The sequence below is a fragment of the Periplaneta americana genome, chromosome 10, assembly GCF_040183065.1.
Source record: "Periplaneta americana isolate PAMFEO1 chromosome 10, P.americana_PAMFEO1_priV1, whole genome shotgun sequence".
In the NCBI taxonomy this organism is placed as follows: Eukaryota; Metazoa; Arthropoda; class Insecta; order Blattodea; family Blattidae; genus Periplaneta; species Periplaneta americana.
In genome coordinates, this window is record NC_091126.1 from 42,681,146 (window position 1) to 42,708,944 (window position 27,799).

General features: G+C 33.8%; 1 protein-coding gene and 1 long non-coding RNA gene across 18 annotated transcripts in view; one reads left to right on the forward strand and one right to left on the reverse strand.

Annotated features, from left to right (window-relative positions):
* Positions 1-8,248, forward strand: part of LOC138707611 (uncharacterized) — a 59,201-nt gene extending 50,953 nt beyond the window's left edge. The window contains exons 4-5 of one of the 2 annotated variants that reach the window (XR_011334292.1): positions 2,760-2,950; positions 5,382-5,742. This is a non-coding gene — a long non-coding RNA (uncharacterized lncRNA). Of the gene's footprint in view, positions 1-2,759; positions 2,951-5,381; positions 5,743-7,784 lie in introns of those variants that run through there. The other variant, XR_011334291.1, reaches the window with a different exon arrangement.
* p120ctn (adherens junction protein p120) overlaps positions 1-27,799 on the reverse strand; it is a 258,208-nt gene that overhangs the window by 165,503 nt on the left and 64,906 nt on the right. For 12 of the 16 annotated variants that reach the window (XM_069837248.1, XM_069837246.1, XM_069837249.1 and 9 more), the window contains 4 exons: positions 25,904-25,945; positions 20,110-20,275; positions 17,513-17,708; positions 5,373-5,438 (listed from right to left, as the gene is read on the reverse strand). In XM_069837248.1, coding sequence (XP_069693349.1) covers positions 5,373-5,438; positions 17,513-17,708; positions 20,110-20,275; positions 25,904-25,945 — 470 coding nt within the window. The remainder of the gene's footprint in view (positions 1-5,372; positions 5,439-17,512; positions 17,709-20,109; positions 20,276-25,903; positions 25,946-27,799) is intronic. The other 4 variants (XM_069837251.1, XM_069837262.1, XM_069837256.1 and 1 more) reach the window with 1 other exon arrangement.

Here is a 27,799-nt window from a genome sequence, read left to right on the forward strand (position 1 = left end):
CAGTTCCTTTCCCTCATTGATAAATATTAATATAATGGGTAGCAGATAAAGAAGAATGAATTATCTATTTTGCCCTCTGTACAGTTAATGTCAACCTGCCAGCAGCAATAAAAATGATCACAAATTGTATTGCTTCTCTTTTGTATAAAATTTAGAAGTATTATATATCATAAAACATTTTCTTTTATAAATTGCTTTCACTGTCGTTTTAACCTTCGTCTCTGATTTGTTTAGAAATATTCTCATATACTTAAAATTTTAATTCTTCATCAACTTCTTTATATTTACACACAAACTAACCTAATTATTTTAGAATGATATTCTAAAGATAAGATTAAGTAGTAAGACAACTAATAAGTTAACTGAATGGCAGGAAAGTTAGCTATATAAATCTTCAATGAAATCACCTCACGACTTAAATTCTGTAAACACATACAATCTGTTCTCTCTAAATGTATGTTTGTTTCGCTATTATTAAAAAATATTTCACTGCAACTTCACTTATTGTAAAGGTCATTTTTGCTTACTCAACTTTTTACTTCAAATGGGTACTTTTCTACAAGAATTCCAGGTGAAGGATTATACATGCATAATTCATTCTAGATAAAGAAACTTATCACACACAGTAACACAGTTATTTATCAGATTTACATTCCAATGCTGGGAAAGGTTATGTCCTGTAATTTAATTGCATGTTCCAGAAAAACACATGCACAGTTAATGTGTTCCGAGCATTTATCCTAAATTTACAGCATGCAATATGCGAAATGTTTTAATATTAGGATTGAAAAACATCCCAGAACATGCAAAAGTTATTTCCATCAAAAAGAGAATTTTTTTGCAAATATCCAAGAAGATGAAGAAGGAACTAATACTGTAGCACTTCACAAAACAGAAGAGAATTTATGTTAGTGACAATCACACACTGTACACACCACTCATACATCTTTTTTTTTTACAACTTTCTCCTCTAATTTTCTATTCGCCACTCAAGTTCACAACATATCATTAGCTGATATACAAAAACCTTGCACTTCACGCATTTCACACGAATGCCTGTTAGATTAAGTTTTATTTATGTTATAAATCTTTGTTTAGAACATATCATCATCTCTCATATCATAATATTGTTCTGAATAATATAAAATAATAATAATTCAAAATAATATCTTGAATGGACATATTTCTGAGTCTGTCAGTGCTAATACAGATATTAAAACATATTTGTAGTTTATACCCTACTTTGTTTAACACATAGGTTGACCGAATGTTAAAGAATGGGGGGAAAATATAAGAGTTATAATTTTCATCACACCAACGAAGCCTTCACCTTTCTGGCTGATATGTACATATCAGACCGAACCTCAATCAGAGGTAATGCTCATGATAAGAGTACGTATTTGTGAATTAGCTTATTTTATCATCCTATTACGCACCCTCAAGGAAACCATTGATCTCAGCCTATGCGCCATAGTTTCAAAACTTGTGTGTCCAGTTTATTTCAGTCATACATTTTAAACTATCAGTGACTTTAGAGTTTTACATTTTCCTTCCGGATCACATCATAGTATCTTATGTAATGATGCTTTCAATTACAAAGATTATACAGCATCAAAGTTAAGCTTATATGAACTACTGATTTAGATTCAGATTTTGCATTACAAATTTGGTATCCATTATTTCATGTGATATCATGAGTTCTCATTATAATCTAAATCCATTTTGTCATGGTTAAACTGCACATGCTTGTGCTTATACAGGGAATAATTTATATGATCTAGCCAAAGAAGGTTTTGCATATTGAGTGGATTCACACCAGATAACAGGAAAACCCAGGGTCAATCACTACTCTACTGCTGTGTTTCGTCCACTTCAATTTTATTATTTCCTCTTATATAAACTTTACGGTAGTTTGATTTCAATAGTCTTAAAGCTAGACGCACTGACGATTTATTTTTTGGAACAATGTGTTTTTATCTGTGGTAAATTTGTCAGGAAAATGTGTGCAAGAAAAGCGCAAAAGAAAAATGTAGAACGAAGATTCTATGACTATCTGTGAACTCATGAGCGGAGAGTATGAGTGCTGCTCACAAATATGCAACACTTTCAGAGCTACATATATTGGGGGTATGGTGGCCGAACGTCATTTCCAATACATTACTTTGGAAGACGATGCAACAGAAGCCCATTGATCTGGAGATAAAAAGAAGAAAATGGTTTGCTGGATTGGACACACACTGAGATGCTGAGAAGGAAACATTGCTAAAGAAGCACTCGAATGGAATCCTCAGGGGAGTAAGATAATAGGAAGCTCCAGGATAATGTGGCGGTGATATGTTCAAGAAGAAGCTCAAAATCTAGGGAAGAACTGAAGAGAAGTGAAGACCTTGACAGCAAATAGGTCAAAATGGCGCTCTTTTGTTGTGGCCCTATGCTCCCCATATGGAGACGCAGGACAATGTATATGTATCAGAACTACATAGCGAATTTAGATCAAAAAAGAAATCTCGATACATTCCTGCCACATTGAAATACTCACGAAAATGTCCCTTAGATGTTTATGACACATGTTTGAAAATATCACCTGATACAGTGAACAAATCACTGAAATATAAAATACATAATATAAAAATTGTGCATTCTTTACATGTTTGTGATTCCGGTATGAGAGTAGAGAGCAGTATTGTGAGTGATTTTGATGAAGAGTTCAGAAAGATGAGCTGGATCCTTGTGCTTATACTTGTTCTTGATATTTTCAGATGAGGCATGGCATATGTCACATGAATATGTACATCCACAGACAGGCAACAAGAAATTCCTGCACTTTTCACAAAACTCTGAGAGGCATTAAATGCAAATTGCATAACTGACCTAATTTATGCCTGAATACGACAATGAAGAACTTGTGAATCTTTTTTTTTTCCAAATGTTAAAAGAAGGCAGAAACATGGTAAGTATTTTTCCAATCAATTTCAGAATACTGCAAATATAAAGGTACTGTAAGGAAGGTTTGATGACAAATTAATTAATGAGGGAGAATGACCAACAAGTTCACTAGATTTAATGCTATGTAAATTCAATCTTCGTTACAAACTAGAAGCAATACCTACATATCACATCTCAGCATGTTTTATGAATTCAAAAAAATATTTGTAGAAAAATTCAACAATAAAGACTAGAGGAATTCCAGCTTGTCAACAGAATCCTTTTCTTCAAGTACGAGGCCTGTGTTAAGGTAAAGGGAAATTTTCAGCATCATTTACAGAGAAAACTGAGAATCAAACACATATAATACAGTATAGTAGAAACAATCACAGACAATATTAGAATCACCTGTGCTTGTGATGCAGTAATTCACTTAGCACACAAAATCTGTCCACATAAAAGTTTCCCTCGATATTAAATTCTTGCAATGTAATAAACATTTCAAGAAATAATCTTCAAACTCAGACATCTTCAAGTGTTATACGAAAATATTCTGAATGCCAATACGAGAAGAGACATCATTAACAACGGAATCACAGTTTGCTATCAACAGAATTGCAGGTATTTCTGAAAAAAATTGAGAAAATATTCTTTCTTAACATAGAACATGTAAGTAGGCATCTATGCACGAAAAATGTCTAATACCATTTCAGTAATAGAGTAATCCCTTCTTATCTGCGGAATCTGTCTTCACGGTTAACCTCAGTGACATTTTTTGTTTTACGTACTTTAGTGCCTAGTGTCTTAATATGAAAAGTTTTATAGAAAATGTAGAATTTAGTCAAAATGTGTATTCACAATCTGTGGAAATACAAATTACCAACACTATCCTTAGTGGCACTACCCTCACTATTTAATTTCACAGTCCTGACTCGTACTGCAGTAACAACCTACCAAAGGGATATTTATAGGGTTCACTGTTATCTGCGGTAGGTTTCAGAACATATCCTCCACAGATATGGGGGATTAGTGTACCCTACGCAATCTTGCTCCTTAGTGGAAGCACAACAATGCAACATACAACTCATTACTCCTTAGCAGCAGCAAGCTGATGCAACCTGCAAGATATTGGAAATATAAATTAAGTTTGAATATGTAATATATATTTATGGCTCTTAGAGAACCCGAAGGTTCACTGCCACCCTCACATAAGCTCACCATCAGTCCCTATCCTGAGCAAGATTAATCCAGTCTCTAAAATCCTATCCCACCTCCCTCAAATCCATTTTAATATTATCCTCCCATCTACGTCTCAGCCTCCCCAAAGGTCTTTTTCCCACCAGTATGTCAAGTAATACTCTATACACATTTCTGAATTCGCCCGTATGTATTACATCCCCTGCCCATCTCAAACATCTGGATTCAATGTTCTTGATTATGTCAGATGAATATAATGCATTCAGTTGTGCATTGTACAACTTTCTCCATTCTTCTGGTAACTTTATCCCTCTTAGCCCCAAATATTTTCCTAAGCACCTTATTCTCAAACACCCTTAACCTTTGATCCTCTCTCAAAGTGAAAGTCCAAGTTTCACAACCATACGGAACAACTGGTAATATAACTGTTTTATAAATTCAAACTTTCAGCTTTTTTGAGAGCAGACTGGATGACGAAAGCCCCTCAACCGAATAACAAGCATTTCCCATATTTATTCTGCGTTTAATTTCCTCCCAAGAGTCATTTACATTTGTTACTGTTGCTCCAAGACATTTTAATTTTTCCACCTCTTAAAAGGATAAATTTCCAATTTTTGTATTTCCATTTCGTACTATGTTCTAGTCACGAGACATACTCATATACTTTGTGTTTTCGGGATTTACTTCCAAACCTATCTCTTTACGTGCTTCAAGTAAAATTTCCGTGTTTTCCCTAAGTCTGTGAATTTTCTCCTAACATATTCATGTCATCCAGAATATATAGTACGTATAATATATAAATATTATAAGTGGCTTAAGGAGAGAATGCTGCATTTATTTTCTTTCCCTGGTTACAATGTTAAGTCCTTTGTTTTATGAATGTTCTAAGATGATTCTCATCAAGTAGTGACATACGATTATTTAAAAATAATTAAACAAAATTTCATTAAGATAACATCTTTTAACAGTTATTTCATACAAATCATAATCAACAAAGTCCCAAACCCACACAATCACACAACCACCAACTTAAAGAATGTCCCGCAATCTTTTTGTTAAGCATTATACTTTACTGTAGTTGCTTCTAATGCTCTTTCATCTTGATAGATAAGACAGATGCGATGTTTTCTCGTAGATTAATTTTAAATAATGATAGACAATTACAAGGCTCTAAAAGAACTAAACATTTTAATAAAATAATATTCAGAACAATATCATGATTTGTATATTCATGCATGAAACATTTTTACCTTCTGCAGGATAACATTTTGTGCACACCACGTAGGGATTTCCCTGAAGCCACATCACCACTTCACCTAATCAAGGACATCATTTCTAAAACACCGCATCTACACTTGCAAGATAGGTTCAAGAAGTTTACAGAATTCCTTTTAATGACACAAATCAGTAACATTCCAAATATTTACACAACTCCTTCAAAAGAATGCCTTTAGAAAGCTACACACTTTTGTCACTATTCGTAAATCATTACTCTTTTACAGTAAATAACAATACAGAAGTAAGAAACAGACGATGCCAAGTCAGGAGAATATGAAAGACACTAAATGCTTGAACAATGACAATTACTGTACTGGTACATGTCATGGAGAAACTAATTGTTTGTTCTACATTTTTACTAAAGTTTCCTTCTGACTGCATCCATAAGGTGACTGAGGATATTAATATGAATTTCTTTACTGATTAACTTTATAACTTATTTACTCTGTTAACATTATAAAATTACCTGAGTGACTAGTTTCGAAGTGGTATTCTTCATTGTCCGAAGCCTAGTCAATTACTGTGAATTACTGTGTGTATGAATATCTTTATTCTTTTTCACCCTACTGCAATAAATTAATAATTAATAATACATTCATGACCAGTTTCTCCAAGAAATGTTTAATTTGGCCTAACTAGTGTTAAATTAACAGTCTGTTTATTTTTAACGTTTTGTTAATGTTTTTTTCCATTTCTTCAACATCGTTTTGTTTAAAACAACCAACACTTAACTACAACAGTCGTTAACACTATTTTAATCATTCAATAGCAGTTGGTAATGATTTTGCACATGTAAGGCAATTTTTTATTGGTTGATATTATTCTTTAAATTCTCTATTGTAGAGTATGTCATGAAACACGTATAAAATCATAGCCTGGTACAGTAGGCCATGGCCGATAAAGAAGAAGACAAATGAAAGTTGCAGGTGACTACTGTTGAATAATAATATTATTACAAAGTGAGGTTATAGTACTAATGCTAATAGATGACTTCTCAAAGAAGCGATTTTTGCTGAAAACTTTTTAATATAATACTCACTGTATATTTTGAAACACTATTGACATTGGCTATAATAAGTTGAAAAGAGCCAGTATCATAGAATCAAGAGTAAATAGTAGATGCTGAATTGGAGTAAGTGGTCTATTTCTGTTTGTAGGATTTCAAATCTGGTTTAAATTTCTTGTAAATTTTGAGGCCTACTTGTTTTGAAAATCTATATTGTCACAAATTGAGTACCATGCATAGTATATAAATCATCATTCCTAGTTACCTTGCCACGTTAAGATCTCACATTTTCTAAACATTCAATAAATACTAGCTCAATATCAAAATAAGCAGCCAATATGACAATCAGTTCACTTTTGAAGATTGTCTTCCCTATATTAGCTTTCTAAAACGTCTTTTAAATGTTATGTTATCAGTAATTCACGAAACTTTGCTTAAAGAGAGAAATAAAATATTATTTTCACAACTTCTGTTTGAACAGCTGTGATGTCATCTGCCATATTTAACTATCTGTTAAATGAGTTAACCAAGTTCAACACCTAACAATCTGTTAAACCAAACTAGTGTTGAAGATATGAAAAAACTAAATTTAACAAACTCTTTAGAGTTTAACATTCGTTAAATGTTCTAACAATACTTGGAGAAACCGGCCATCAGTCTCACAAAAAATTCTCAGAATAACTTCGCCTTTGATCTTTAACAAAGAAAAGTTTCCAAAGTTGTGATAATTTCCATTCATAGAATTGACTTTTAATCTGTGAATCATACACAAAAACCATTACTCATCAATTATAATTATATTATTTATAAAATCATTGTCTTGAAGGCCAGGACAGTCGTGTTTCTTTTATTTCAGGTACTGCAGTTTTGCAACCAAGTATTAACAAAAGTAATGCATGCTGAAATCTTTGTTAACACTACTATGGGGATTTGCAACTCACAAAATGGGCACAAAACTAGACAAATGCAGGTGATCGCGGATATCATATGGGCACTCCCATAGGAAATGTCCAAAGATTCACTGAGATGCCATATGTTTATGCAGTGACTTTCACAGGCCATCACTGCAGCAGTGTTGATGTTAATTTCTGTCACAACATTTGCAGATGTACCTAACTTTCCTTGTTTAACAGTGAAAAGTTAGCCTTCTTTCAACTCTTTGAATCATCTGCTGACAGTATCATGATGTAATGCAAGTTTATAATATGTTTCCTGCAACATCTTTAAGTTTTTAATGCTCTGTGCTTTAGTGGAAAACAAAATGTTACTGCTGTGTATGGCTCCTTCCATTCACTTCTATTTTGTAGAAATCTGAATTCTGTGTACGTGACAGAGCAATGCTATTGCATGTAGTCTAATATAGTGCTGTCATTTACAGGTCCTAAGTAAGAAATTCCATGCTGTTCGAATACAAAAGATGCGACTTCACAGTGTATCTCATTAACACAGTTTCCTAGGGACCAAAGGAATTTAAAAGTCATAAATGGGAAAACTTACTTAAGTTTTAACATGTATTTAATGGAACTGGGATTTCCATATACAGACGTCCTATAGGAGAAAATGCAGCAGTGAGGAATGTACTAACAAGATTCCACTGTTTATTGTTAACAAATTTGTTCTCAGTCTTTATTGATCAGCCTACATAACCATATATAAACATTTCAATGAACACTTGAAAGTAGGCATCCATGTATGTCTGTATTTAACTACTTCCAAAGTATGTATCTAAATAAAATTATAAGCAACCTTAAAAAATTCACAGCAATAGAAGAGGTTAAGTTTCTCTCAAACAAAACCTTCAGAACAAAATTGTTTAGAGTGTGTATGTAGAATTAAATTCTGTCCAGGATACACACATATTTCCTGTCAATGTATTTTGTTTCATTTTAGGTGGAGATCTGGCAATGTACCAACCAGCTCCACGTCAGTAAGAGTCTCAATGTTTGTTCATTCAGTGTATTTTTTATTTTATTGGGTTATTTTACGACGTTGTATCAACATCTAGGTTATTTAGCGTCTGAATGAAATGAAGGTGATAATGCCGGTGAAATGAGTCCGGGGTCCAGCACCGAAAGTTACCCAGCATTTGCTCATATTGGGTTGAGGGAAAACTCCGGAAAAAACCTCAACCAGGTAACTTGCCCCGACCGGGATTCGAACCCAGGCCACCTGGTTTCGCAGCCAGACACGCTGACCGTTACTCCACAGGTGTGGACCATTCAGTGTAAGTGCGAGGAAAGTTTAAGAATGGATTTGGTTAAACTTCATTAGAAATATGAAAACATCGAGAGAAAACTTACGAGTCATGCAACGAATAGGTACCACTGCTGTGGTTTCAATATATTAAATAAGAATTATGTTGGAATAGTACATTATACAACGTGCCTATAATGGTAGTAATTAAGACGCGAGTATGTTTATGAAACGAGCGCAAGCAAGTTTCATAATTTTCATACGAGCGTCTTAATTACCATTATAGGCAAGTTTCATACAACTTTTTATGCTCGACCATATTTCTAACTTGAAATTATTCATAAGTATTCATGTTATTCTTATGTGACTGGGGAGGGGAACTGACCTTGTGCAATCTCGTAAATTGTGAGATGTGCGCAGACGCGAAAGTATTGATTTTTTCCGAGGAAGAAATGTCATTGACCTTGATATAATCTAGAGAGTATAATGAACATTAATCTTGATATAACATTGAAATTGATTTAGACATTGAAAAACGAGATGACAAATCGAATTTATTTGAATATTACTTACAATTAACGCTAATTATTATAGTAACAGAACATAACCTTCTGCGACAGTATTGGATTTCCAGCCTCCGTGACGTTTCACTAGTTGTCTTTCAATTACATATCCGAGAATAATCGATACTTGCACTTTCATATTGCTACAATGGCGTATTCTGATTGGTTGAAGAACTGAACTTTAATGAATAGGTGTACTTTAATAAGGGCCATTAAAGGGCTGCTACCAGGTGTATAATTACTACATTTCGGCATGGCCGAGCATTATAATTTTTAGTGTCATGATGGCTGCAAACTCTCCTACTCCCAATTCGGCCCCTTAAGATTTTATTTGTGGGGAAACCTAAAATGCAAATTTTTACGAAACTAATCTAACACATGTTGGAGAAATCCAGTAATGTCTAAAGGTAAGTGATTATTTTGCACCCTATGTTTACTCTATTTGCTGGGCCTATGAAGTCAGCACTCTTGGAAGTGTTGTTCAGCCTACCAGCTGAAAAGGAACTGTTGGCAAAAGGACATCAAGAAAATAATAGCACTGTGTTACATTATGTACTCAGTCCTTTTCTTTCTATAATTGTGAAAACCAGTCCTACTAAAAGGAGAATACATGCAAATAAATTTGTTGACAATTGAAGAATGGATTTAAAATACACAACCCATAAATCAAACTCGCTTCATAAAACAGATATACCATTAGCTAACAGCCAGAGCTGCAAAGACATACAACACTGGAAACCCAGGTTCAAATTCCTGTGAAGTTCAAATGAAATTTCTTGTGAATAAATAGTGTTTTGGGCAGGCACGTTTTCTTGGGTATTCTCATCTAACTTGCCAACATTTCACCAACCATTGCATAATGATCATCATAATCATCAGCAGTAGTAGTAGCAGTAGCAATACTAGCAGCAACAAGGGCAATTTCAAAGGTGACAAAGTGATCTACTTCTCCTAGAAGAAGATGCTTAAGATCAATGATCAAGGATCGAAGTATCTATCATTAAGAAAATAATTTCTGCATGAATGAAATAATTTTATACAAATGAAATGACTTCCTTATACAGCAACTCTCAGGTAGCTTTAATATGTACAAATAATGAGAAAGATTGTGTATATTCCTTCTTTGTTGGAGTAAATAAACAAATGCTTCCTTGATTCATCAGCTATACACTATTACTGAAAACTCAACAAACACTGCATGTTTCGAAACAGCTATAAAATATGTACTACAGTAGAACTCCGATTATCCGTCACTCTATTAACCGATTGCCGGAATACCTGACTTAATTCTCTCGCTTTTTTTTTGCTACAGAAATATATAAAGTATGTACTGCACATTATATTTGCAAGTTTTTTTCTAGAGAGTGTTATTACAAGCATTTACCCTTACACAGTTTGGTCTATTGTTAGAGTTATAACATTATAAGCTTACTTTATAGACCCCCATAACTTACATATAAAATGTCTTCCACTGGTATGAAAAGAAATCGTGTTGTGCTAAGTACAGAAAAAAAAGTGCAAATCATTGAATGGTTTGGGGAAAGAGAAACTGTGGTTCACCTCGCATCAAAGTATGACACTCGAGTTACAAGTGTGTGCAATTTAATAAAAATTAAGGATAAAGTGTATAAAGTATCTAAGTTTACAACAAGAGGCCTCCACTATTCCTATCTTTCCACAGACAGCCATTACAATGAGTTTCTTTGCCCCTTAAGAACCCGTCGTTAATGGCCAGACTTATATTAGTGAACTTCTGATTCTCTACCTAGCGTGTTAAATATTTTGATCATGGAGGAAAATACGAAAATGTTAGTATTATTCACTAAATTTACCAACATCTTTTATGGTACAGATTATCTGATTTTATTCGATTAACCGTTCAGCCCACCCCTTTCACTACCACAGATAATAGAGGTTCTACTGTACTGAACTGTAAATTCTCTGTGCTGTTCACTCAATGCATCATTGAAGGTAGAGAAATTATGAAAGAATGATACAGAAAAGATTATTCAGAAAATGAAAATGTTCTGGAAGATATTGAGGTTGAAAACAATTACAGGAAACGTGATTGAATAAATAGTGCAGCAAGTCTCCAATCACAATAAAGCTGATGCACGAAGTTGTTCCAGAAGAGAAAAACACAACTTTTAACAAGTTAGTAAGAACCTGAGAATTCTAAATGAGATCGATCCTCAATCATCTGAATACTAATTCAGACTTCTACTCCCGTTGTCAAGTATTAGAGAAGATTGAAATAGGAAACAAGAAACTAGAGCCAGCATAGCACTCATCCCTTACAAAAGAGAGAGTGAAACAGAAAAAGAAAACTACTTAGCATTTTATCCCTCTATATAATGAGTAATGTATGGAATGAACATTATACACCAAAGTAAAATGTGGGGCTTAATCTTCAACACAAACCATTCAAATATTTTCGTGGTTCTTTCAGTTTTTTCGAAAGCAAATATGTATATGAATAGCATATGTGAATAGCACACAGCTCCTACCTTTCCAATCTACTGAGTGATACAGTCGACAATCAACTTCCACACGGTAGTGTGCCAGGGCAAGGCTAGCCTGTACATGTACACAAGCTAATCATCGAGCACTTGCTTTCCATGTGGTCAAGATATAGCTTTTCTTTGTGCTTAACTGAATTCTGAACAAAGCAATATGACAATATAACTACGTCACAAGAGTTTTCATGTCCTATTCATGTATGTTAATGGAGTCGACACATGAAGTTTTAAAGATAAAAGCTAAACAAAAGCAGAGAATGCTAACTGAGAAGACTTTGAATGACGTCAGTTTTCGAATGGTAAATTCTCCTTAACATATTATTTTGGTGCATGTCACAACAAATGGGCTTTTTTATCAGGTTCCATACAAATGTATACAAAGTTATTGAAGTTAAAACCATATTAAATTACTGGAACATAAAAAGTACGATTTTGTGAAAGGGTTCTGAATATCCATTATATAGAGGTAGGCCCCAATTTCATTCATATGTTGCGAGATAGCATCCATTTCTTAAATGAACCTACTGCAACTGATACTGAGTTTTATTAGCAGATGTCAAAAATGCATGGAACAAGATGGTCGAGATTTTCAGCATCTGCTTGCTTAGTTAGGATAGGTACATCTTAAAATGTCTATATTAAACAATTTCTTATGGAATTGGTTGCTGTTGCATTGCATTAACGACAATGAGAAGCTTGTAATGCCAGTATGTACTGGCTTCCTTACCAACAACACAAATACTGACTAATGGTCGACTGGATCACACTGTATATTCACCCAGGTATCACGAAATATCATCTCTGATGTAAGTTAAATGTAGCAGTTCAATAGCATTTTTTTAATTAAATATCAAATAAAAAAATAATTTCAAAATGAGATAGATATTACTATTTAGAAACACGAATATTCAATACTAATATGAATTATGAACGTTATAGTAGGAAGAAAATATAAATACAGAGTGAGTCAGCCAGCGCTAGACCGGCATCGGCAGAAAGTCGTAAGCATAGTTACTGCTGCGCCATTGCAGTGATCAGACCTCTTGCTCGCGTATGTTTCGTATTTAGTTACGTTAACACGTTCACGCATTGAGGGTGCAGCTGTATACCGTACATTTAGAGTACTGCAGTATGTCCATTATGAAATACAGACTTGAACGAGTGTTTATTTACGACAACTTTGTGAAATACGAATCTTGGAGAACAATTGTAACAAACTTCCGTCAGTCATTCCCTGATTCGCCAGAACCTTCTAAAGTATGATTTACAGTTTAGTGTAGAAATTTCGTACAAATGGATCAGTACTGGATAAGAAACGGAACATGTGTGAAGCATGTTCCACTGAGGAGATGTTACATGAAACTGGTCACCAACTAGAGAGAAGTCCTACAACATCATCCTACCATGTGGCTCAGCAGGTAGGGGTGTGATAGTCTTCAATGATAAGAGGTACGAAAGAATTAAAATCAAAACCTTACAAAATTCGTGTAGTTCAGAGTTTAACGGAACCCGATTATCAAAGCAGATTTAGGTTTTGCATGTGGTTCCAGCAGTCAGTGTATGATGGACTACTTGATCCCACCTTAATTTTTTGTAGTGCCAAAGCATGGTTCCACCTCAGTGGTTACGTGAACACTCAGAACAATCATTATTGGGATAGTGAAAATCTACACTTTTTTCATGAACCGCTACACGACATAAATTCGAGCCATTTCGGAGAACTGCGGCGAGTTGCTGGACATATCTTCGAGAGATGTCCAGCCTGGCAGATATCACAAGGACGTCATTTCGAACATGAATTGTGAATTCGGTAAGTACATCATTAGGCAATACTAACCACAAAAGTGCAGAACGAATCCTTTGCATATGGTAGCATCGTTACATATGAATAAGCCACTGTGAATGCAGTTAGGAGTCTAACCCTGGCTGGTTCACCCTGTATTAACACTTCAGATGCAAGGCAATGACAAAATTTAGTATATTCCATACTTTTCAAGGCTATATAACAAATATTTTATCCAAACAAATATTTAAATATTGGAAAAATAATATTCGGCACAACTGGCCATCTCATTTGCATTGATGTAATATAAACAACAGAATTATCACTTGTTACTAATTTCATACAATGATAAGAGGTGTATTAAATTCCATTCTATTAGCTCTTTACACATTAACCTATATAAAAAATAGTGCATAACATTACCCGATACATACATATACTCAAATGGGAGTGATTTCTTCATGCAAGAATCTGACAGAGCACAGAAATACATCAGGTAATTAAATAGAAGTTATCACGAAAATATTTGTGAATTAAAATAATTCCATTACATAAACAACAGCATTTCACATATAAAAGGATTCTATATTTGACTTCTGAAGAATTTATAAAAAATAATTGTGAAAAATTGTTTCAATACAAAAGACATCATTAATTTTCTTTCTTTTTGGGTAAATATCTTGTTTCATTAAGAATTTACACGAATACAGAGTATGTATACATGTTTGTCACCAGTTCCAATATTCGTCTTACATAAACCCTTTCCATATAGGAAAAATCATAACATGCAGACAAGAAAATGAGTGCATATACTACAACAAGACTTTCAGGCACAGTTTCATGTTACAGAGTTTACTGAGAAACCCAAAATATGTTACCAATTCGTCAGATGATGTGTCACTATTTGTGGTAATATGCAAGTTCTTATATTGCTTCTAAAATTAAATAGAAGATCTTGATGTTAGAGACAGAAATCAGTGTGATCATTAAGTTATATACAATATATCTACTAATTTTAAAGTAATACATTTCTAGTGTCCATAAAATATCTTCAATATAAAAATAAATATTAACGACTGGGCTAGTGGTTCGGTTAAGTCATAATCCTAATTTCTGAGTCTTAAATCAGATGGAACTTATAAACCTTGACCGCCAAATGTAGTTGAATCATGTAATAAGTTTAATGCACAAGTACATAACAGTTTCTGCATATTTTCAAAACATCTCATAGTGAGACGCAATAATTTTCAAAAGATTATTACATTAACCTTTTAACATCTAATGTCAACTTTATTCGACAATAAATGTATCACTGAAAAAGCACAAAATAGACTTTATAGTAGTTGCACACGTGCATCGGAATGGTTATTACGACATTTAAATCCCAATCAGCTACATATAACAGAGGTATTTAAATTCTGGTGATGAAGGGTTGAACAAAGAAACATACACTCTTGTATGGAGATTAAAGAAGTTCATTGCAATTTCCACTAATTATCTTCCATTATTCTTACACCAAATTATTTACTTTATATGTAGCCCTACTAAAAAGCATATTACCAGTAGGAGACAAAAGGTATTTATTTATTATTTCCAGTATCCACAATAGAGACCTTGTTTCAAGAAAACTGTGTGTTCACTTCATTTTACTTCCAAAATATGTAATTGCTTTATTAAACGATTTCTGCATAAAATTTGTGATTATATGTTCATTCTTTATCGTAAGATGCATGAGTTCAGTATTTGTTGTTTATCAAAATGGCAAAGAAGCAAAAAACTGTGGGTTTCTACAGTGACAAGTTGTATGCTAGCAGCAACTGCTCCATGCACTATGTCTGAATTACTTCAATACAACAATTAACATGCATTCTATGATGCGAGTGAAGCAGCATATCAAGCTATAGGCTCAGATAAACTTTCACAGATATGGCATAACTGCTAACTGATTCACAAACGAACAGATTACCATTCCTCTTTTCAAATTATTTATAAACCCTTTTCGCTAACTTATAACATGTAGAAACACAGACTTTTCTTGGCTCATGATCTACACATTACGTGGTTTATTTTAATATTATGTAAAGTTTCAGTATCTGTGTTATACAACAAAAGAAAACGTGTACAATTATTTAAAAACTACAGATATGTAGAACTTCTTTTTCTAAAGCAACACCTCCAGTAATGTCAGAAGCAAGAGAACTGCCACAGAAACAAAAAGTTCCAGCTTCAAATTTCCATGTTCTTGCTATTTTTATTGCTAGCATAAGAAACCTGATAAAAAGATTTTTCCAATGTACATGAAACATCAAACATAGTACTAAAATACAGTGGCATTTTAAACACGTAAGCTCAACTGCAGGAACCTCCCATATAAGACATCACAGGTTCCAGAAACAAGAATGTAAAATCAACTTAAAGCTCTTAACAAATGTAAAACACATTATAATTTATAAAAAGAAAAAGATCTACTGTATTATAAAAATAATATAAATATTTACTTGATCCACACTTCTAATAGACTTTCACAAACTGTATTCCTAACAGTAAACACGGAAGTTCCTGTAAGAGCACAATAATTAAAATATTGTTTCAAACTCGCTGTTATTTCATGTTGAATATTAAAGAATAGACTTGTTTATCTCTCGAAATTGTTTAATCTCTTCTCAAGACTTTGGAGTATGGTAAATTGTAATTCATTACATATACTTTGTTGTTTCCTAAATTTGAAGTGCTATAACCTCTATCAGACTAACAAGAAAAGTTGCATTTCATTAACATGTTTGCTAAAACAGAAATAAATAATGGATTTAAAATTTAGAAACATAAAAATATGAATTTTAAATATTACCTCAACATTGCAACACCACTACTGTAGTTGGAAGATCAACACAAACAAAATTAAAACGTGTTAAAAATAGCTATTTTTTATGTTGTGTGATTATCTATATTGTTAGTAAATTTTGTATGGAACTGGCTGCAGATAATATTTATTTTATCTCTCCTGATGAAATTATGGTTGAAGGACGATCATAATCTGTCTCAAAGTGACAAGCAAACCTGCCTCTCAAGACATAATTGAGCAATAGTACGTATAGTACAAACCCAGAAACAAAATTTGGGCCCCTGAATTGTCCAAGTTCCAGGTGGCCCAAATTCTGTTTCTGGGTCTGTACATATTACAATTAATTAGAAATGAAGTTCAATGGAAGTACATAATCTCACCTGAATGCATAATAACGAGATAAGAGGGCATAAAGTAACTAGCATTTAATCACACGAGAAATTTAGCGAATATTTTACATTTATACAGGTTTACAAGAACACAAAGTCCAGAGCCTTTGCTAGTTTCTCCACTTGTCGATTCCAAGTAACAGATTCTTTGACTTCTAGTGGATAGTAATGACAAATATGTCAACAGTTCTGAGAAATGACATCAGATTAAAAGATTATTTGAATAGGGTTAAATAGGATGTTGTGTCACAACCTTAGTAGATAACTCTATACAGAACCATTTCATACAAATCAGAGTTATTAAGCTTGTATTATTACAACATGTCACAATCTGAAAGACGACATAATTCAAAATTGTTTCTACTGCAAAATTTTAGTTATAATTTTCAGCAGTTACAATGTTACTAATATTATTAATTTTCTAAATTTATTTCTCTTGTTTCGCGTTAAAACTCTAATTTTCCCCATGGAGATTAAACGAAAATTTCGACGTAATTCACCGACATATTAATGCAGCATAAAGGATAACAAACTTACTTGGTATCAAACAATATCTGAACCAGACATGAAACATACATAATGTAAAAAATATCAACACACATCAGAGGCTACAGATTGTCCTCAGAACCATGAAACTATAAATAAATATTATCTCCTACATATACATAATTCGAAGTTAAAATAAATTACTCTCCAGGACAAAAAAAAAAATTCAAATGTGGTACATACGCTACTCGAACCAAGAATCACAATCTCAATAGTGCAATATATCTCTGTGTGATTATAAGTGTAAAAATACTTATGAACTAAGGCTCACCTGGATCCAAGGGAGGATATGGCTCTTGACTGGCCAGGAGTTCGTAATTTGGAAATTGCGTATGAGGATAGTTGGAAGGTGCCGTAGATGTGGGAAGAACTGGTACTCCAGAGTAAGGTACACCCACATAGTCAACTGGTTGTCCATCTGGCCCTACATGATGGACTTCTCGTACTACTTTCGTCAGTGTTGTCACCTGCAAGAAATCCTTTTGTCAGTATTCGGTATTATTATTATTATTATTATTATTATTATTATTATTATTATTATTATTACAAAAAATTAAGTTCTCAAACTGGATACTAAAACCATGTAACTCATTATATTTTAAAAATTATTGAGAGCAATATTCATACACACAATCAAATAAAAACTTTCATGAACTAACACTCTGCTATACTGCTATTTAGTTTGTTTAATTTAGAAGAATTTTGTTATTTGTAATTTTCCTCAGTGGTTGAGTGATTAACATTATATTCAAGATTTGCAAGGTTAAACCCAACTAAAGACAAAGGATAATTACGAATGACTATTACACTTATACTACGTCATACTACTTTTGACCAATAAAATGATACGGAATGACGTGTTTCAACCAATCATGGCTGCTTATCTTACAATTTTAATCACCTCTCTAGCATTTGTTTTTATCACCTCCCTAGCATCTGTTTCTTTGTTTTCAACACTGTACTTTCAATAATTGTACCTTTTAAAATGATTCATGTTTATTTCATCATACTTAATTAAAACTTATCTATCATTCATCTTGTTTATATTATTTAGTTTATGTTATAGTTTCTGCTGTATGAGATTATGGACAGTCACATATCGAGATTGTTTAATATATTTTGATAACTAAAATGGAATGCAACTGTTTTATACAAAAATGCAACTAAATCAACAAAACCTTCTTGACTAGTAATTGTTCATAGAGTTCAATGAAGATTGCATAGTTGGCACAGCTGGTAACAAGACAACAGCTCATCATAACACACTACTGCCATTTCGTGGAATATTTGTAATGATGATTTGGTACAATAATACATTTTCAAGACAGTTCAGTATTTTAGTAAGTCAATTAATATTTTATTGTATTAGAGTACTTTATTTCTTCTAATCTTTATATATTTTCTTTTAATCGTGTAATAATCAATTAAATCCCATTCGAGTTTTGATTTTATCAAGATAAAAGCGAAGTAAAACTGGGAGGCCTGTCTCCTACATTTGAGGCAGTGAGATAAAAGATGGGACTAGTCATGCTGAGGTAATTTTGAGTAAAACACAAAAAACTTCACAAACCGCATTGTATTTGCTTTAACCCCTTACTTTTTGTAGTTACCTGGCACTTGGCAACATCTCCCTTGTCCCACAAGGTGTTAATTTTTTTAGAAAAAAGAAAACACAGAAAAATAGGTTTTAAAACTGCTTACATGTTCCCTTTATACACAATTTCACAACAAATAGTAAATAAATTAAAAATGGTAATCATTTTTGGTATTATACTGCATTACTATTGTTATATATATTATTATATTTGTTATTATTATTATTATTATTAAGTTAACACGGCTTTCTCTGAAAGCGAAGTAAAACTGGGAGGCCTGTCTCCTACATTTGAGGCAGTGAGATAAAAGATGGGACTAGTCATGCTGAGGTAATTTTGAGTAAAACACAAAAAACTTCACAAACCGCATTGTATTTGCTTTAACCCCTTACTTTTTGTAGTTACCTGGCACTTGGCAACATCTCCCTTGTCCCACAAGGTGTTAATTTTTTTAGAAAAAAGAAAACACAGAAAAATAGGTTTTAAAACTGCTGACATGTTCCCTTTATACACAATTTCACAACAAGTAGTAAATAAATTAAAAATGGTAATCATTTTTGGTATTATACTGCATTACTATTGTTATATATATTATTATATTTGTTATTATTATTATTATTATTATTATTATTATTATTTTTTTTTTTTTTAAGTTAATACTTGTATAGTGGTATATATTTTTCTGTATGTGATTTGATCCTGGTTGAGTGGAAGAGAAGGCCTGATGGCCTTAACTCTGCCAGGGAAAATAAAACTATTATTATTATTATTATTATTATTATTATTATATACATACACACGTTAAAGCAAGAAATTATATATTTATAAACAAGTAGACACCTCAGTACCACACTATTCAATTAAGTCATCTTCACTGTCCCTTAACTCACTCCCAGAATCTTGGGATTGTGACAAGTCTCACTTTTCAACTTAACAGTAGAATTCTACAATATTTAATTTTTTACATTAAATGATGAAGGGTCACTCATATAATATGGGAGCACTCTTAACTCAGATACCCCAAAATTGATGAAAAGTCCCGTTTTTGATCTCAGAGCATTTATAGCATATCAAAGAAAAAATTCCGTGGAATAAGAACACTCCAAGCAAAGAAACAAACAAACCACATGAAAATGTAACACTTAAACATCAGTAGCACTATAAAACCAGAAACCAGAAGTACCCAACGTACATTTTAAATGTTACACCTGGTTTGAAATTTGAAATAGATTGTACATACACATTTACTGAGATCTGTATGCAATGCTCTTACCTGCTGAGTTGTTTGCTGCTTTTGTGTGCGAGACACCAGTGTTGCATCTCCACTCTGAACTGACAAGTGTGACGAGTTTGGTGAGTGATTGTCTGGATGTCCATTTGTTGGATGGTATGTTACATCCACCGAGTATGAACTAGTCTGCTGCAGCTCAGGCTGCCCCCTGTAATAATGGATACATGGTTTCATAAAAAAAAAATCTTTGCATTCAATGTGTTCTTAGCATTTATGACATATTTCATATTAAAAATTAAATGCTGCAGCAACTGCTTATGTCTAAATTTGCAAATTTCTTATCTTGTCACTCTGTAACCACACCAGTGCTTGCACATGCACGCACACACATATACACACACACACAGACACACAATTTTAAAATTTCTAACTTCTATCATTATTGAAAATAAATTAATACATTCAAATTCTCGGTTAATGAATTACACTATACATTCACAAAACCAAAGAGCACCTAATAATAAAGCATTGTAATTCAAATTACACAGTTTAAAAACTCAACATGTGTGAAATATGTGAAACCCTCTTTTCTATTCAAAATATCACATTCATCTCATATGTATGAGTGCCTAATTTACTAACTGCAAACACCTTTCACAGAGTACTACTCTCATTATTCAGAGATAGTGTTTACTATGGATGGAATCTCACAATAATGCTAGTAAGTCACATATGAGGGGGGACCCAAAAATAACCGGATTTTTTTTTTTTTAACTCTGCATTCACAGTTCTTTAGTCCCCTTCAAAGTATTGTCCATGTGCATTAATGCACTTGTCCCAATGCTTTTGCCACTGCTGAAAACAGTGCTGGAACTCTTGAGGCAGGATACTGTTCAAAGCCGTTAATGTGTTTTCTTTGACGTCATCCACATCACTGAATCGCTTTCCTTTCAGACATTTCTTCATCCGTGAAAACAAAAAAAAGTCCAAAAGAGCCAGATCGAGTGAGTAGGATGGATGAGGCACAAGCACCATGTTGTTGTCAAAAACTGTCTGACCGTCAGAGCTGTGAGGGCTGGAGCATTGTTGTGGTGAAGCAACCAGTTCCCATTTCTCCACATTTCAGGCCATTTTCGTCACACACACTCTCGTAATCTTCGTAACACATCCAAATAGAAATGTTGGTTCACTGTTTGTCCTGGCGGAAAGAACTCTTTGGACAATGCCATTCACATCAAAAAAACAAATCAACATTGTTTTCACATTGGATCGCACTTGACGTGCTTTCTTGGGTCGTGGTGAATTTGGAGTTTTCCACTGGCTCAATGCTTACTTTGATTCTGGATTGTACCCATAGCACCAAGACTCATTCCCAGTCACAATTCTTTTAAGAAAATTTGGATTGTTCTACACTTCACTCTTCAAGCGTGGCAAACTCTCACGCGGTTTTCTCTTTGGTCATCTGCGAGTAAGCGAAGAACAAATTTTGCAGACACCATCTCATGTGCAAGTCTTTGGTTAAAATTGTTTGGACTGTGCTCCATGACAGGTTCGTTTGCTCAGAAACTTCGTCAATGGTCTTTCGACGATCTTCATCAATTGCACGTTTGATTTTGGCAATGTTTTTGTCATTTCTTCCCATCGAAGGATGCTCGGGGCATGGCATGTCTTTAGTTGACATGTTGCCAGATTTGAAACAGGAAAACCACTTGTAGACCTGTGATTTCCCCAAAGCATCATCATGAAAGGCTTGCCGAAGCATCCCAACGGTCTCGGCTGCAGTTTTCCCTAACAGAAAACAAAATTTCACACACACTGTTTGTTCCTTGTGGTCGGCCATCTCACTAATCGCCAAACTGTTGAAACAGGAACGCAAACAACACAGCACCACAGACAAACCACTTAACTCAGACTGATGCCAGCTCACTAACGGTAGCGGGAGAACCCAAACTAACACTACCTAACAGCACAACTCGTAACTACAAAGCATGTGCGCGCAACAGTTCGGTTCCATTTACTTTTGGGTCGACCCTCGTATGCGCATGAGACCAATGAAAAGTTTTCAGCAATGGCAGACAAGTTATACTATGAATACATGAGTTTTACCATTAATACCATGTAGTATCTTATCATGAAACTTCCCTTTCCTAAGTCTAAATTATCTTCAAGATATAATTCAGTAATTACATTGAATACTGTATGACTTCATAGCTTACTGTGAAATGGAATATTTCAGCAGATATATACTAATGTGAGGGCTATTCATAAAGTAACTTCCATTTCATTGTTAACAAAAACGGCATCTGGTTACAGAATTTGTTTACAATAGTTTGAAACTACCGTATTTACTCGCGTAATTGCCTCTCTCGCGCATCCCCCCCCTTAAATTTTTAAGGCATATTTTCAGAATTTTATTTTTCTAGCATACCATATAAATGATGATTTATTTTTCTACATAGTTTCTGGCTAAAATGAAACACTTATCATAGCGTTTAATAATATTTCGAACACTGCAAGCATAAAAGTCTCCAACTGTGGCCGAAGCCAATCTATGATACTGGACTGCAACTCATCATCGTCAAAGCATTGTGATGCAAGTCATAAGCCACTTAATATGCACGAAAAGAAGATAACCACCAGGTGCCAACTCAGGACTGTATGGAGGATGGTCAAACATTTCTAAGTTGAACTATTTCAGTTCGGACAGTGTGTGCTGTGCAGTATGCATGCGGCCATTGTGCAAAAGAAAATCACCCCAGAGTGCAATATGATGAATTTCAGCCACTTATAGTTTTCATCACAAGAAATCGTACCACCGAGCATATCTCACAACTGGCGAGATTCTCAATTAGAGCACACATTTTGAACATGTGTAGCACTGTAACAGCCACATGATCCTCTCTGTACCACTGTTTAAAGCAAACTGAATCATGCAACATTCACTGCAAAGACAGCATCACTATGCCAAATACTGCGCACTCTATATGAAAACAGAAGTTACTTTATGAGTAGTCTTTGTAGGGGGACTACGTCGTAAGTCAAAGCAACAGTTTTTGGAGGGAGGCTAAGAAAACGCATTTAAGTGAAGAAATTTTGAAGGACGTAAATATACTTCACCAATTAACATTAGTCTGATCAGTTATTTGTGGAGGATTTGGATTTTGAACATAGGAACAAGAAATAACGAGCAATTCGAACTGCCATCTTGAATCTCGTTGTGTTAGAAATGTCTTCTCGTGTACAAAAGCATTTCTGATGAAATGGCTCTCTCAATTCAGGTATCACATCATACTCATAATGTGAAATGTCCAGTGTGTATGGTGAGTGCTCTAGAACCTCACACCTTCAGCATCATAAAGGAAGTAACTTAACAATGTTTGCTGTGTGGGCAGTTACACTGTTGCGAAGAATGATGGGACTGTGAAACAGTTCATGGTGTTCATTCCAAATTGCATGGCGCAGTTTATTCTGCTGATAGGTCTTATAGTACACAAGCTAACACCTTCGGTGCAGTATGTAAAATTATCATTAACTTCAGATGAGATGATTATTGTCGAAACTTGTGATTCCACATTGATTCTAAAAGTCGCCATTCAGAGCACTGACATTCAGGTTTAGATTCACAGGCCTTGGCCCAAGGTTCATAAATGGCAATGATCTTATTCAATGTACAGTCTCCTTCATATTCGTATCATTCCAGCTTCACACGTTTCATAACACATTCACTTTTAAACTTTATTCAGTTCGTACAGAACCTGTTTGCAGCAATCTTCAACATGTGTAGGTCTTACACAGGAAGATCCAACGAAAAGAGTATCTGCCACCTGCCATCTAGTTTTGTTACTGCCCATCCCATATATATGGAATCTATTAAATTAACAAATAACTTAAATAATAGATAATATATTCATGAACAATAAAGGAATATACGAAATGCATAAATAATAAATAAATGAAGCACGACTTAGGTCTACTTACCATAAGATATACCAATTTCTTGGTATGAATGTCAAAGATTTTTTGGTACTAAATTCCAAGCACATTTAAATATCATAAAACCCTTTTTCGTCCATAAGCTTTTTGTTTACAACAGCTTTTTATTATTACACAGAGATCCCATAGATCTCCACTTATAAGTTTATAAGCATACGATTGTGAAGGAACTCGTGTTTCCAGATACTATCATCTAAAACGTCTCTTCAATTTTTTGTAACCTTCCTTTCTCACTAAATATTCCACACAATAAAAATTCCCTTGGCTACAGTAACAGCTATTTCACTTTATTTGCAACAGTAACACAAACATTCTCTCGCTCACTCACTCACTCACTCAACTGACTCACAAATAATACCACATTGAACGCAACACACAACCAATACAACCACACTCCACCAAAATGGGCTCTTGACTGCTTGAGGAATTCCCTTGTCACAACTTCCCACAACATTCATGACCTTGTGTGAGCAGCTCGTTGGATCTCACAGTACAAGCTATGCACCGTTATCTGGTCAATAATAGCATGGGTCTCTAAGTCTTTCAGAGACCAGTCATGCAATATGTAATCACTACATGAGCAACACCAGTACCAGCAGTCACATGACATGTCAGCACTTGCTCCTTTTCCATGTTATGATGCTACCCACATTGAGACAGTTGTGTATGGTATATGATATATATATTTCGTGTCAGTGGCCCTCACAATTTCGTATATGGTATAGCATGATTACCTTAATTTTCCACAAGTTCTGAGTGACATTCTCTTGTGCATCAAGAATGCTGTTCCATACAACTAACATCCATTCTTGATGAAAACTGAAAGAGCACTGAGTTTGTGCTAGATTCCCTTTGATGTCTAAACTTCTACACTATCTAGTGACGTCATTAGATGGTAGAGATTACGGTTTCTCAACTAAATGTTTGAAAATCGAGAGGAAGTTTTCAAATAGTAGAAAAGAATATGTTGCCATAACTTACGAAATAATTGTCGTATTCTTTTGCAAGTCTATAGATAAGGAACATAAAACTGCTGCCACTTTTACTGCAAACTGAAGTAAATAACTATGAAATAAGAAGAGTTTATTTGGGTTTAAGCCATTCAACACTGGAACACTTAAGTTTTATTAATTTTTCCAGTAAAACGATATAGAGAACATAAAATTTGCAAAAAAAAAAAAATAAATAAAAATAAAATAAAATAAAATAAAATAAAAAAAAACAAAAATAAAGTACTATCCTAGGTGAGCAATAAAAAACAGGTAGCATGGAATGTTTTACCGTGGTATTGTGCTTCACTAATGACAATGGTTGCTGCGACCTGACACTTGCTAGATCAATTTGGGTGGAAGGTTTCTGATCATCTATCCTACAATCCGGACCTTGCTCCTAGTAATTTTCACCTTTTCACTTTTAATCATCCACCTTACAGTCCAAGCCTTGCTCCTAGTGATTTTCACCTTTTCACTACGCTCAAAGAGGTTTTTGAAAGAAAACGTTTTCGAAGTGATGACGAGTTAAAGAATGCAGTGAAGAAATGGCTTAATAGACTGGAGGCAGCCAAGTATGATGAGGGAATTTTAAAGCTAGTGGACAGGTGTGAAAAATACTTAAATGAAGGTGACTATGTGGAGAAATAAAATAAGCTTCACTTATGTAGAGTAAATACATTTTTTAATAAACATTTATTTTCAAAGTTATTACAGCCAAGTGGTAGTTACTTCCTGGATCACCCTCATATAACAGTATTCTACGCAGAAAGATTTAATTGGAGTTTTTCAATGTAAAAAGAAAAAACCTGATCGTAAATTTACTTACAGGGTAGTAAGTCAAAATTACTTACGTATATTGTGGCATATCAGGGGTTTTCTCCTGCAGCACTCTCCTGTAACAGACAAAAATGTAAGTTGCAAGTCTTGAAAGAGTTTCTGCAATAATGGACGGAAACAGAGCACCATTCCAACAATTCTTCACTTGTTGCTGTAGGCATAAAATAAAATTAAACTCGCAATTACTACACAGGATTTCTGCCACTCAAGTTGCTTTAACTGGTAGTCATGCAGTGAAACATTTTACTTTATTTAGAGTTTATAGGAATTTATAATTTAAGGGAACGTTTGAGTGTTAATATTAATATTATTATAACCTATTTTTATTTTGTCCGTTAATGTTAAAACAGGCCAACCTACTGTACACACACTTCCACATTAGGTAACAATGTTCCAAGCAAAGCCAATTTTTACTAAATTATTTCTACACTTACAAAACATAAAAATTAAAATATGTTTCAACTGGAACTTTGCCAAACGAAACTCCACAGATGTGCCAAAATGATCACCCAACTAGCCAAAAAAAAAACTTACAAGTATCTCAGTACCTTGCAAAAAACACACAAACTAAATATTCTCGAATGGAAGAGGTATTACAAGAAACAGAAACAATAAAAAGCCTGAAACTGCACATGCAACAGTAGTCTGAAGGGAGTTTTATGGCATCTACACCAAACTACCACACTTCAATCTACTATGTTGTCTAAAATACATTTCAATAAAAATCTCTCTCCTTCAAGCAAAATAAAACTCCCAGGACCAACAATCATTAAGATTGTATTTTACTTGCTTAGCTCAAGTCACTAATTACAATATTCACTGACTGTATAGAATTATGGTACATTAACATTAGTTAATTATGTACTATTATCATAGCACATGTATAATAATAATAATAATAATAATAATAATAATAATAATAATAATAATAATAATAATAATAATAATAATAATCATAATAAAAATAATAATAACAATAATAATAATTTGTTAAATCAGCAGCCATGAAAGAATTAGATTTTCAAGAAAACAATAAAACCTAACCATTAATCTTTTAAAAGTACGTATTTAAGAAAAAAAATGACATTATTGAAGACTGCTTGAAAACATGACAATACGTCTGAGAAAAATAAGTTATGATGCAAGATTACAATTCTGAATTTTCAGTTACGATTCACGTAATCTGAAATGAAAAATAAGAATTTCAAATTGCATGCTGTATAAACCCGATATTTAAAGGAACTCCAGAAATCATATGAAACTGGTAATACCACAGTAGATAATAGTTTTACAGAATGCTCAGTTTCTAGCAGTCATTGTGTTGTTGCAGTGAAATGGTGACATGCACTTTTTCTGCCATTATATACAAAAGGACATTTCCATTGAGGACAGATTTGACATGGCAGTCTTACTTATTTCCATACAAAAACAGAGGTCTAAGTAACATTTTTATTTGCAATATCTACAAGTGTGTCAGCATGTTCCTGGTGAAGCTAGGCCAATCTTAAAGAGTTGCATTTTACAAACAGAATAGATTGAACCACAAGAGGCCACCATTAATAAACATTTCCTTCTTAAGACCTCTTGCTATTTCAGCATATGCTTATCATTTGCCCAATAAAAGCTACGAGAAAGGTAAGAACTTAAATAAAATAATGGGAATCTGTATGCAGAAAGTATCTATTCCTGAATTAATTTCTTGGATTCGATAAAAGTTCTTCTTTAACTCTATATAATTTGAAGTGAGCAAATGGTATTACTATAAGTGAAATTTTCCTAATTACCTTTGGAACACAATTGGTCTAATTCGTGTCATAGACTAGAATGTAATCAATTATATGATGAAAGAGTAATGGAACGGAGAAAAATTCTCTCCGGCGCCGGGACTTGAACCCGGGTTCTCAGCTCTA